Source organism: Somniosus microcephalus, chromosome 16 (genome assembly GCF_052327205.1).
Source record: "Somniosus microcephalus isolate GS21.2 chromosome 16, FLI_Smic_1.0, whole genome shotgun sequence".
In the NCBI taxonomy this organism is placed as follows: Eukaryota; Metazoa; Chordata; class Chondrichthyes; order Squaliformes; family Somniosidae; genus Somniosus; species Somniosus microcephalus.
Window position 1 is genome coordinate 48,789,283 of NC_141002.1, and position 13,787 is coordinate 48,803,069.

Below are 13,787 nucleotides of genomic sequence, written 5' to 3' on the forward strand. Positions count from 1 at the left end.
CAAAGGAGGAGATATTAGGAGCCGTGACCAAAGGCTTGGTTAAAGAGGTGAATTTTGAGGAGGCGAGGGAAGTGGAGAGACAGAGGTTTAGGGTGGGAATTCCAGAGCATAGGCCACAGCTGCCAGTAGGGGGAGAGAAGGGTGCATAAGATGCTAGATTTGAAGGAATGCAGAGTTCTCTGAGGATTGTAGGGCTGGAGAAGCTTGGAGATAAGGAGGAGTGAGGCCATGAAGGGATTTTAAACACAAAGATGGGAATTTTAATTCTGAGGTGTTGGAGGACTTGGAGCAAATGTAGGTCAGTGAGCACAGGAGTGATGGGTGAGCAAGAGTTTGTGTGGGATAGAACATGGGCAGCAGAGTTTTAGATGATCTGAAGTTTATGGCGTGTAAAGGTTAGGCCAGCCAGGAGAGCTGTTGAGTTTGGAGGTGACAAAAGGATGGATGAGTGTTTCAGCAGCAAATGGGATGAGGCAGGGCAATTTTATGGAGTTGAAGTAGACGGTCTTTATGTTGGAGAGGATAGAAAGAAAGACTTGCATTTATATAAGTGCCTTTCCTGACCTCTGGATGTCTCAAAGCACTTTACAGCCAATGAAAGGCAGGAGAGAGTTATTTAAGGAGACAATAGTGGAGAAAAGATGATGGGAGTTATCTTTGCTCTCCAGGGTGAACATGGAATAGTGAGCTGTTTTGGCAGAAGAGAGAGGTTGATAGTGCTTGACGTAGTCCAGCTATATCTGGTGATAGATGGCTAAACCAGTTATGTGCTAGATATGCTCAAGTCTACGCCTCTTCAACTTGCGGGAGCAAAGATGGAGGCTATACCAGGGGGAATAACCAGGGTGGGAGAGAGAGTAAAAGTTTTACAGGGGACAAGGGCATCAAACGTGGAGGTGAGGGAGTGATTGAGTAGATCCACTGCTGCAGAAGTATCGTGGTGAATGGAGAACCAAAGGCTAGACAGTTGGGTGTTTGAAAGTGCAGGTGTAAGTAACTTGGGGTGAGGGTTTTTTTTCCAGGTGGACACAGCAGGAGGTGGGATTGGAAAGGGGTAGGAGGATATGGATGGTGAGGTAGAAGTGGGGGGGGACATTAGAACTGACAACAAAAGAATTTGCAGCTGGACTGCACTCCCTCTCTGAGGAGTCTGCCACTGTGATCAGTTAGTGAAGCCTAGCCACTTAACAGTGAGTCTACACTTGCAAAACACTGACTCTACACTTGTATCCTTCCTTGTGGTGCAGTGAGATTGCAAGATAGAAAGGGGAATAGGCAAGCTTAATCCTGAGTACCGTTAAGTTATAATACAGCTGCAGGACAATGGGAAAGAAGTTGATACTAGTAAAAATGACGCAGAAACTAATACAAAGAGGTTAGAACAGAATAGGATAACCCAGATATGTCAAATACATTCCCTCATCTGTATTTATTTCAACTACATTTACATAATTACTCAGATTTGTATTGTGTTTGTGTTGATTCTAATTTCAATGCAATGAAGTTTCTAACTTCATGATTCTATCACTATTAGGACATTGCTATCTGCTGCTACTATGCGCCCAGTGACCCTCAAGTGGGCAACGATGGTGCAGCAGTTTGATACACATAATTCAGAGTTTTACCTATACTGAAGTGATGCCAGGGAGAATCAATTTTTCAAAGAAGCTAACATTGCATGTCCTAACTGAATTCCCAGGGAAACCTGTGCCTTCGAGAACAACCTGACTCCAGGTGACAGGTGTGGGGAATAGAGGAGTTACACACGGGTATTGCAGGAAGTTGATCTGAAGGTACATTGGGAGAAGTCATGGGGACTCAGAACTTTATCTACCCCATCGCCCCTCTTCCCCTCAGGGTCATGTACATTCCCATGGTCCTAAGGCACACGAACAAGTCCATCCTGAATGTATCCTTCACTTCGAGAAAGTGCACATTGCAGCTACAATTAAAATGCCTCCCTCCAACACGTAGGCTGTCACAGATTTCAGCCATCATTCTCTGGGATCATGCTGAGAGTTTGTGAGGGGTTATTGCCCAGAAGTCAAAGCAGGATCACATTGTAAGATTTAGAAGTATAATGTCAATATTTCCCTGTTTTAAATTTACCAAAGACAATGAATCATTGCTCCAGAATGCTACCAGGGCTCCAAGGGTTGGATTATGAGGAGAGATTACATAAACTAGGCTCATAGTCCCTAGAAGGTATAAGGGGTGATTTGATTGAGGTTTTTAGGATTTTTAAAGGAATGGAAAGAAACTTTTTCAGTTGGTGGGGGAGTCTAAGACAAGGGGCGATAACCTTAAAATCAAAGGGTGATAGAAGTGTGGAGCTCTTCCACAAAAGCAGTAGATGCTAGCTCAATTAATAATTTAAAATCTGAGATTTATAGATTTTTGCTAGCCGAGGGTATTAAAGGATATGGAGCCAAGGTGGGTGGATGGAGTTAAGATACCGATCAGCCATTATCTAATTGAATGGCGGAAGGGGCTGAATGGCCGCCTTCTGTTCCTATGTTGTTAAACACTGACATCCTTCATGTGCAGTCTTGGCATCAGAAACTCGCAGCACAAGGATAAAACTGGTATGATAGATCAAAGCACCATGGTTACTTCCACACTCCTTCCCTCCCCTCTGAAAGCACTGATTCCTGCAGTGGAAGTGATTCACTGGTGCTGGCAGTACTTCATCCTTTCATGACAGATGAGCCTGAACAGCAAGTCAGTCCTTGTAACATTCCAGTATATGTCAGCATGAAGTCAGAGCTGGAACCCGAGCTGATTTCTACCCCCCTCTCCCTCCTCCACCCCCTGTCACATCCATAGCCCCAGGCTCAAATGAAATGGAATACAACACCCCAACTGCTGCCTGATGAGTGAGCAGCTGGCAGGTGTCACCAGACCCAGGATTTTGGTCTTTCCAGCTCAGTGCTGCACTAGGTGTTGCATTCAGAGCAGCTGCACTCCCACAGACCCACTTTCTACACCAGCCCGGGTGTCCTCGAGAATGGACATCCCTGATTTAGTACAAACATGGTGCTGGAGAATCAACCAACAAGGACTAGTTCAAAACTACCCCAAACTTAATGAAGAACTTGGTTGACAAAAAACTTCACAATACTATGTTTGAAATTAACCTTTGTCTCATTGCTCTGTAGTTTCATTTCATTGCAGCTTGTTTGCATTATCAGAATGTCATTGATACAGGCTGGATGAATGGTTTCAATGTTCTTTATTGTGGAATCAGGAGCGGCGAAGGGAGTAACGAGGGCTATTAATGCAGAGGAGCTTTTTGTTGATTTTCAGGCAAATGCATTTAACAAGTTATTAAAAATGCTGCTCCATCGTGTATATTCCTATGTTCCTATCAACTGCTCCCTGGCCTCCAGCTGCCCCACTTTCTTGTGATTCTCCCTCACCTTTATTCAATTCTTCCTCGTCTGATATCTCTTGCTGCTGTACTTCCTCCAACTCCAATCCTTTTTGCATTGGTAGGTTGTGCAGAATGTAGCAAACTATAATGATGCAGCCCACTTTGTGTGGACCATATTGTAGGAAGCACCCAGAGTGATCAAGGCACCTGAATCTGCTTGGAAATACCAATAGTATGTTTCCATGGCTCTGATTGTACCTGAGCTGTTTAGGCATGGTGGGGTTGCAGAGGGGTGTCAGGGGTATCTCTTATATCCCAGTAGCCATCCTCTTGGCATTCCTGGGTAGGTGGAAAGTGGGGGGGGGGGGGGGGTGGTGGTTGAGTGTCGCAGGATGAAGGTGTCGTGCCAGCTGGCACACACTTGCCTTATGCTTCTGCGGTTTATCACGCACCAGTTGAACACTGATGAAGTGGAAGCCCTTCCTGTTCACATAAGCTCCTGGCTCATCTTCTGGTCTATTATCCTCTGGACAGGAGGGATGCTGGCCACTGCTGCAAATCCCAGACCTCTCATTCTGGCTGTTGCTGGAAATTGAGCAGGTAAGGTACTGGTTTGTTCTGGCAAAGAGGGCCTTGGTGACCTGATTGATGCAAGTATACACTGCAGACTGGGCGATGCGGGTGATGTCCTCTGTAGCAGCCTGGAAGGAGCTGGAGGTGAAAAATTTGATGCACTGGCTGTCCGAATGCATGGTCTCTGTAGTACAGGAATTTTGAATCAACAAAAGGCAAAGAGGCAAATGACTGGCAAATTCTGGCACTGAATCCACCACTATTGCTGTTACCTCGGTCAAAGTGGGCTCATTGCTGCTACTCATCAGCCAGCAAGCTTCTTGTTCTTTGCAGCCAGTTAAATCAGCTTATATAAATTTCCTGTATCTCAGGGAGCGGCTACCATATGGGTTCCTAGAAATTTGAATGAGCTGACTTAATATAACTACAAAGACTAAGCAGGATGGCGGTGACAAGTTCCCAGCATCAAGCCCGCCCAACCCAAGTTGCTGCCTGTGGCCACAGATAGTGGCCAGCCTCCAGCCATGAGCTGTTGCTGGGCGCACTGAGCCGGGTCTTGGGACCAGTCCAGATCTCAGGATGGGGAGTGAAAGGCAGCAGCTTTAACTACCCCTTTACTGGAATGGGTGTACATTCTGCCCTTGGAACAGTTCACCAGCATTATATGACTTCAGGGAAGAGGGTGGGAGATAATTGGTAAGGAGCAAAATGTCAGTGTGTGTAAATTGAAGACCATCAATAACGGAGTCAGATCGCAAAACCAGAACTTGGCAGGGATCAGAGGAAGTCTTGAGAGAGAATCAAAATGAGCTAGAAAGATTTCCATACAGCACTCAAAGCAGAAATGAGAGAACAACAAACCATCATTCATTTTATACTGAGAAGCTTACTCTGAACAGTAGCTAAATCAAAATATCGAGTGTCATTTGCTGCCCTCATTTCACTTTACCATTTGTATGGGGTTTTCTCACATTAAGTCTGTATAGCATGAGAGATGCAAGCTTCATCTCTAGGATTTGAGTTTCAACCCAGCTCAGGATAAGTGGAATGAACATCTCTTTTCTTTGCCACTGTAACTCGCCTGAATGAAATGGTTTTTGGGGTAGTCTGAATCCAGTTCTTACAGGTGCAAGTCTACACTGTAAAACTGTCTAAAAAGCATTGAATTATTACTAAATTCAGTGCTTAACTCATCTGTACTTTATCTGATGTGGAAGTGTTTTACACTGACACTGGGGATGGGGGTCAAATTGTTGGAAATGTTCCATTTTTCACTATTGATATTTCTTGATAGAATAAGAGTAGCAAATTGGAAACATAAAAAGACTTGGCTGTCTTGAAACAAAGTGTGATGTATGTTACAAGACTAATGCAATTGGGGCAAAAAGAAAATACTGCAGATGCTGGAAATCTGAAATAAAAACAGAAAATGCTGGCGATACTCAGCAGGTCAGGCAGCATCTGTGAAGAGAGAAACAGAGTTAACGTTTCAGGTCGATGACCTGAACTGGAAAAAAGCAGGAAATGGAACAGATTTTTAAGCAAATGTAGGGGCTGGGAAATGGGGGGAGAGGGAATGAAAGAACAAAAGGGAAGGTCTGTGATAGGATAGAAGACAGGAGAGGTTAAGAGACATTAAGAGATATTCAAGGCAAAAGGAGATGGTAATGGGACAGGTTAAGAAACAAAGGATGGCTCTAGATGAAGTGTAAATTGTGCTGGCAGAATGAAAGATGCCATGTGGGAAAGAAAAGACACAAAAAAAAGCTGTGGATAATAAAAATATATATAGGATAGGGGCCGAGGTTATGATCTGAAATTGTTGAACTCTGTTGAGTCCAGAAGGCTGTAAAGTACCTAATCGAAAGATGAGGTGCTGTTCCTCGAGCTTACGCTGAGCTTCCGTGGAACAATGCAAGTGGCCGTGGATGCTGTCTGAGTGGGAGTGGTTGTGGTTCTGATGAGATGATGTAATGTGGCAGCAATGCTCTATCATAACCACTTGTAATCTTGTAGGATCCTCTTAACCCCCAGCTCCAACATTGTTTTACAATCTTCTCCAGAGCTATCATTCTTTTCTTTGATGTTACAACACAGATTAAAAATCAGCCTCAGTGAAACGTGAATAGAATATACAACCATTTCTTGGTAAAGTCTGATGTGAAAATGGTCTCTTCAAAGAGTTTTGTTTACTGTGTGTTAAAATCGAGTCTCCTTATGAATTTCCTCAGTGTTCACTTCCACTCTCTCCTCATCAGAGGTCTTTAGCTTTGGGCAGAAGGGGATGTATCTCCTCCAGACGCAAGTGCAGCACTTTGTGCCAATACCGAAAGGTAAATCGTAGCAGTTAGTGTTATTTGTTCCTTTGTCGTCATCCTCAATGATAGCTTCCTTCCATGTGCGTATCCCTCGTTCTTTCTCTGTACCTGAAAAATATCAGTAATCACTCCTGACACACGGTCTCTGCATGTGTGCGAGTTGTTTTATCATCTGTTGGAAATGTCTCCCATCCACTGCCGTGTTTACTCACTTCGCAGTGACTGCATTGCACGACGTAAATCATTGAATGCAACGCATTTTGGGACACCCTCAGAGAAGTAATAAGGCACAACATAAATGCGCGGACTTTTTCTTCTTTCGAATGGTAACTGGGCTTGCCAATCCTCTCGGATTGCACAGGAGTGTCCTGGAATGGAGCATGTATCTCCCGGGCATTGCTGAGAGCAGCCTGGGAGATCTTTGTGCTTTAAATTTTACACCGCAGCAGCAACCCGCCGGCCCGCCCCGTGACGTCACCTCACCACCCACCCCTGTAGCCACAGTGCGCCTGGACAGACTGGTGCCGGGAACGGTCTGTCGTCAAATGGGGGGTGGGGGTGAGAGAGTGAGACTGGGTAGTCCGGGGGGGGGGGGGAGAGGAATGGAGAGTGAGACTGTGGGTCGGGGAGAGAGAAAGGAAGGGGAGAAATGGAGACTGAGCAATGGGGTTGGGGAAGGGGAGAGTTGGAAATTGAGAATGGAGTCGGAGGATGAGTGGGGGTGAGAGATGGGGGAATGGAATGGGAGTTGGGAGGAGAAAGGGAGACTGGGGAATGAAGGCTCAGGCGGATGGCAGCGGTGAGGCTTTTTCTCGGTGACAGGCCCGGGTTACGCGCCGCCACCCATGGCGGTCGCAGGGTAAGCGCTCTCCCTGAATCGGTCGGCCCACTCCCGCTACAAACGCTGTGCATCGGCACTGATGAGTTCGGCGAGTTGCCGGGGAGGCAGCAGAAGCAGCGATGGAGACCACGACGACCCGCTGTAGCACGGCGGCCAGCAGCTCCTCGGCGGGAGGCTCGGAGGTTGAACCGGTAGGAGGGGAGGTGGCCAGCGGACTGAGGGTGGGAAAAGCAGGCCCTGGAAGGTCGGACACCGCGGGAGGCTCGGAGGTCAGACCGGGTGGAAGGAGAGCCAGGGAGAAGCAGGCCCCGGGACGTCGGTACCATGGCGGCTGAAGATTGTCGGGCAGGAGTGCGGGAAAGGCGGATCAAGGCGAGAGTGGACCCTATTGTGATGGCGCCGATGAAGATGGCTGCCGTCCTTGCGGGCTCCGTACATACCAGGCAGCTAAGTGTCCTTGCTGCTTGGTGCGCTCGGCTCGTTAAGAAAAAAGCATTTCACTGACTGGATTTCACTTGTTGTATTTGGTTATGTGACAAATAAAATTGAAATAAAATTGAAATTGGAATGGTGCCTCTGAACGGACAGAGGAAAACCGCCATGTCCAATTTCCCCCACCCCGATTTCAGCATTATGTTTCTAACAATGTTACAAGATAATTCATTGCTTACAAAATGGCAGGAGGGGAAGGAAGCTTACCTGGTATAGTGTTATCCAGAAGAAATCCCAAAAATCCCCCAACAAACATATTGGTGGTTAAAAGGACATGGATGATTTGATCTAGTGGAGGTACTCCTGGGAAGCAGAAATTTGTTTAGATTCCTGTCAATGTTACAATTTTCATTGAACCTTGACTGAGAGCAAGTAGAATTTCTCTAGATTCTAGACTGTATACAACCATAATGTTAAAATTCCACGTTGCTTTGGTATTGACAGGAAAGGGTTGGAGAAGATAGAGGCAGGAGATAGGGCCCTGCTTGCACTTGACCACAAGATTAGAGCATGGTCGAGCCATCAGAGGAGTGAGGCCAAGTGCTTCTAAAGTCTAAATGGTTAAGAATTGGTAATAATTCCACCTGTATAGCAAAGTGCGAAGAACACTCAAATTTCTTCTGTTTGTATAATTATTCATAGATCGAGGTGCAGACTTGAGCAGGTGTATATTTGCAGTAAGAGGAGCATTCCTTACCTGTTTGGATAGCAGACGGGTGCTTATTCATCCAGTTGGGTATAACCATTCCAGAAAACATGGAAAATCCAAAAATAAAGATATTTCTTGAAGAATTCATATCAATAAACTGAAAGGGAATAAATAAAAACAAATCAGGAAGAGCAGAATGAGAAAAGGTTGCTTGGTTCTTCACATCTGCGCTCTCACATTCAGAATATGCAGTTCTGAATTTGCCCTGACTTTTAATCTCCACAAATGTGGTAAACAATTATAGGAAAAACTTCAAATGAAGAGAAAACTCTTGTCTTCCCTTCCCACTTATGTAATGGAGCAGAAATATCAAGACATCAATGTAACAAAGCACTACTTAGCATACAGCTCTGCAATCTATGGCCTAGAAATTCAGCCACGCACCGCCCATTTTTCAAGTGCTAAACAGCCTCCTAAGTCTCCAATATTGCGGGCAGGAATCGCACAATTATGCGGCAGAAGTGCACGGCCCGTCACATTGGTAACGGCCAGTATATCGGCATGCAGTGCCCATGCCTGAAACAAGTGTTAGGCATTTTGGTTATGCAAATAAGGGACTAACATCTGTTTGAGACCCCCACTGCAAGACTGCTTTTCCCTGAGGCAGCTGGCAGGAAAAACAATTCTGCATGCAGCCTAACAGGAGGTCCTTAAAGGCACTGCCTGTTAGGCCTCAACCACCAAGATACGTTTTTAAAATATACTTACTTGAATGTGGAGCAGGAGTGCTCCTCCCAATCCCACACTCAAAGGAACATAGGAACACAGGAACAGGAGTAGGCCATTCAGCCCCTCGAGCCTGTTTCACCATTCAGTGAGATCGTGGCTGATCTACAATCTAACTCCATTTACCTGCCTTTGGCCCATATCCCTTAATACCTTTGGTTAACAAAAAGCTATCAATCTCCAATTTAAAATTAACAATTGATCTAGCATCAATTGCCGTTTGTGGAAGAGAGTTCCAAACTTCTACCACCTTTGGCTGTAGAAGTGCTTCCTAATTTCACTCCTGAATGATCTGGCTCTAATTTTTGGACTATGCCCCTAGTCCTAGAATCCCCAGCCAGCGGAAATAGTTTCTCTCTATGACTCTATCTGTTCCCCTTAATATCTTGAAAACTTCGATCAGATCACCCCAAACCTTCTAAATTCTAGAGAATATAACCCTAATTTGTGTAATCTCTCCTCGTAACTTAACCCTTGAAGTCCAGGTATCATTCTGGTAAACCTACGCTGGACTCCTTCCAAGGCCAATATATCCTTCTACGGTGTGGTGCCCAGAACTGCTCTCAGTACTCCAGGTGGGGTCCAACCAGGGTTTTGTATAGCTGCAGCATAACTTCTGCTCCCTTGTACTCTAGTCCTCTAGATATAAAGGCCAGTATTCCATTAGCCTTTTTGATTATTTTCTGTACCTGTTCATGACATTTTAATGATCTATGTACCTGAACCCCCAAGTCTCTTTGGACCTTCACAGTTTTTAGCCTTTCACCATTTAGAAAGTACCCTGTTCTATGCTTTTTAGGTCCAAAGTCGATGACCTCACATTTGCTTAGATTGAAATCCATTTGTCACAGTTTTGCCCATTCACTTTATCTATTAATATCCCTTTGTAATTTTATGCTTCCATCTACACTGCCTACAATGCCGCCTATCTTTGTGTCATCGGCAAATTTGGATATATGAATTTCTATGCCATCATCTAAGTCGTTAATAAATATAGTTGAGGCCCCAACATAGATCCCTGTGGGGCACCACTAGTCACATCCTGCCAATTTGAGTACCTACCCATTATCCCTGCTCTCTGTCTCCTGCCAATTTCCTAACCAGGTCAATAATTTGCCCTCAACTCTGTGGGATTCTACCTTAGATAACAGTCTCTTATGTGAGGCTTTATCTAATGCCTTCTGGAAGTCCATATAAATAACATCCATAGACATTCCCCTGTCCACTACTTTAGTCCACTACAAAGAACACGGGCTACTCCCTGCATCCCCCACCCCCCCCCTGATCGTCATCGCTACCTCCTCCCCTCCCCCAATTGCTACCGCTCCTCCGACTTTCCTTCCTGACTTGGTTGCCTCCCTTTCCGGGTCACCCCTCTTCACCACTTACCTGACAGCCGCTGCTGGCATCATAGCAGCTTGATCTTCAATCCAGCTTAGCCGACAAGCTGCCTGTTACTGTCTGCAGCTCATCCACTCAATGGAACTGAGGTCCAAGGGCCAATATTGGGTGCGCCTCAGACCTCACCATTCAAGCGCAACTGAATTTCTAGGCCAATGGATCTAAATGTGCTCTTCTAAAATACAATATGTGTTTCTTAAATTGAGTGTGAGTGAATTTAAACACTTTGATAAGTGAAATACATATTCTAGCTATTATCAATTCCAGCTACACACTGATACATACAGTCCGCCTAAGCTAGATTAGATTTATCACTGAGTTACACACTTGCACTGCTCACTTCTGCACACATCGTCATATTGTAGTGACTCACTCAGCAGTGCCTATGGTCAAATGCCCAATGATCAGTCCTCATGTAGAACATTAGACTAATAAAATGATTAAAGGGCTTTGTAAACTGATATTACCAGTTGGTAAATCAATCCTCTGGAATGACTCTCCTTTTGAGTCAAGCTGTTAGTAAGAGGATCAATCTCATGTACAGCAGCAGCTTCAATTGAAAGGTCATCGAATAATTACAGATGAAAAAGACCAATTCATCCATCCAGAATAACCCTAAAGTCCCCCCACTGCAGCATCTAATTGGTTCTTAAATAATTCCAGGGTTTTCATTTCCACTACACTATCCGAGAATCGATTCCATATGTCGATCACACTTTGTGTGAAGAAAAACTTGATATCAGTCATAAATTTGTCTTTTACTAGTCTGTACTTGGTACCCACTGTTTTTTAAAATCAAAGCTTATTCCAAATTTTAAAGAGGAGGAGGATATTAATAGTTTTATCTGGGCATTTGAATTATTAGTCAGTCACCACAAGTGGAACAGAAATCAATGGGCAGTAGACCTGTGACGTCACAAAGTGGAAAGGCACTCATGGAGTTTTTATTGGATCAACCCTGCCGATAGTCTGGACTGTGACATTGTAACGCATGCTATTCTCAGGGTTCATGATACAGTGCCTGAAACATGGAGGCAGAAATATAAGGAGAGATCCATCTGGTACTTAAAAGGAAACAATGATCCAGCTCAAAGACGCGTGGCAGGTGTGGCTAGAAACTGAAGGCAAGAAATAAAGAACTTGCATTTCATGGCCTCAGGGCGTCCCATAACGCTTTATAGACAGCTAAATACTTTTTTGAAGTGTAGTCACTGTTGTAATGTAGGATACTCGGCAGCCAATTTTCAGACAACCATCACCAGATTTGGCTGGACGACATCAAGCACTATTGGGCCAAAACCGCTCACTACTCCAACCATCTTCAGCTGCTTCATGAATGACCTGCCCTCCATCATAAGGTCAGAAGTGGGGATGTTTGCTGATGATTGCACAGTGTTCAGTTCCATTCGCAACTGCTCAGATAATGAAGCAGTGCATGCCCACATGCAGCAAGACCTGGACAACATTCAGGCTTGGGCTGATAAGTGGCAAGTACATTGATGCCACACAGGGGCCAGGCAATGACTATCTCAAACAAGAGAGAGTCTAGCCTCTGCCCCTTGACATTAAATGGTATTACCATTGTCAAGTCCCCCATCATCAATATCCTGGAGGTCAACATTGACCAGAAACCTAACTGGACCAGCCAGATAAATACTGTGGCTACAAGAGCAGGTCAGAGGCTGGGTATTGTGAGACGAGTGTCTCACCTCCTGACTCCCCAAAGCCTTTCCACCATCTACAAGGCACAAGTCAGGAGTGTGATGGAATACTCTCCACTTGCCTGGATGAGTGCAGCTCCAACAACACTCAAGGAGCTCAACACCATCCAGGACAAAGCAGCCCATTTGTTTGGCACCCCATCCACCACCTTAAACATTCACTCCCTCCACCACCGGCGTACCGTGGCTGCAGTGTGTACCATCTACAAGATGCACTGCAGCAACTCGCCAAGGCTTCTTCGGCAGCACCTCCCAAACCTATATCCTACAACTCCCACCCTAACAGCACTGTGGGAATACCTTTAGCTCACGGACTGCAGCAGTTCAAGAAGGCGGCTCACCACCACCTTCTCAAGGGCAATTAGGGAAGGGCAATAAATGCTGGCCTTGCCAGCGACACCCACATCCCGTGAATGAATAAAAGAAACCTCTATTTTTATCCTATCTCTACGCCCTCCCCCACTACTGCGACACTAAACATCCTGCTACCCTGAACCCATTTCTACTAAACTGCTGACCACCTAACTTACCTTTATGCCATGCTGGTCAGGCTGTATCAGAGGCAGACTGCTCTCACCTGCTGGTATTCTCCCAACCACATTTACAGGCAGAGAAGCATCCACCCGGCAATGACCAGGCTGAACTGGCCCCACAGAATTCAGCAGACAGCCTGGTGCAGAGTAGTGTCACCTGTTGGAAGGACATCTGCAGCTAACATGCACCATAGGGGTGGCACAGTCTTTCTTCACCTCCTTCCAGGCATGCCACATTTCTGCCCTTTGTGAAGTGTGTCCTGGATTAGCGAGCAGGCCACCCTCATTTCCCTTTAAGTGGACACATTCCTTTAAATTTACGCATCGCCCCTTATAATGAGCTCTGCTCCCATGAGTTCCCAATGCAGGCCCAAGGTAGGCTACACTATAGGGCCAATTTGAACTGGTGGCAGGAAGCCGGTGGAAGCAGACGGGCAGTCTCCATCGCAGGCATGGCAGATTTGAATGTTGCCGGTTAGTTACTCGGTCGTTTCTGGTGGAAATCAGCAGCTGGGCATTGTGGGGAAGATGAGGACTGGGTGGCCGGGAGGCCACCTGCCGGCACCAAGAGAAGGCTGCCGGCAGGTGGCTGGTTGGGCGTCTCATCCGCCACATAAACCAGCGATGTTAACTGTTGAACTTCTAATCTCATACAACACTGGAATTTGTACCTCAGTTAATTCTGTCAGGCTTGTAATACACTGGATTCTGTACTTCAGATCATTCCCCCAAGCCTTCTGCTACACTCATATCTTCATCTTCATTTCAAACACTTAGGCCTAGAAATTCGGTGGGCTGCGCCACCAGTTAGTGCCCAAAGAGGGCAGTTAGTGGCTTTAGTGCCACTGGCCACGACCCCCGCGAAATTTAGCAGGGCGCTAATGGCGGCGTTAGCCTGTAGCGCTGCGCCGCCACCGATGGCGTCATTGGTGTGCGCAGCGCCCCGCTACTGCCCCGAACGTGATATTGGGTCGCGCTCCCCCTGTAGCGCGGTTCAGGGGGGCCTACCTGTGGCAGTAGTGGCGCTAATTAAAGGGGAGGTGTGGGGCGGCCATTTTTTTCGCTGCCCGCCTGCCAGCACCTCCTCACGCCGCCCTCCC

General features: G+C 46.1%; 1 protein-coding gene across 2 annotated transcripts in view; it reads right to left on the reverse strand.

The window, feature by feature from the left end:
• Positions 1-3,215: 3,215 nt before the first annotated feature.
• slc23a4 (solute carrier family 23 member 4) overlaps positions 3,216-13,787 on the reverse strand; it is a 70,158-nt gene continuing 59,586 nt past the window's right edge. Inside the window, exons 10-12 of one of the 2 annotated variants that reach the window (XM_086008958.1) lie at positions 8,295-8,403; positions 7,805-7,900; positions 3,216-6,372 (exon numbers count right to left, since the gene is read on the reverse strand). In XM_086008958.1, the coding sequence (XP_085865084.1) occupies positions 6,146-6,372; positions 7,805-7,900; positions 8,295-8,403 (432 nt within the window). In that variant the 3' untranslated portion in view covers positions 3,216-6,145. The remainder of the gene's footprint in view (positions 6,373-7,804; positions 7,901-8,294; positions 8,404-13,787) is intronic. The other variant, XM_086008959.1, reaches the window with a different exon arrangement.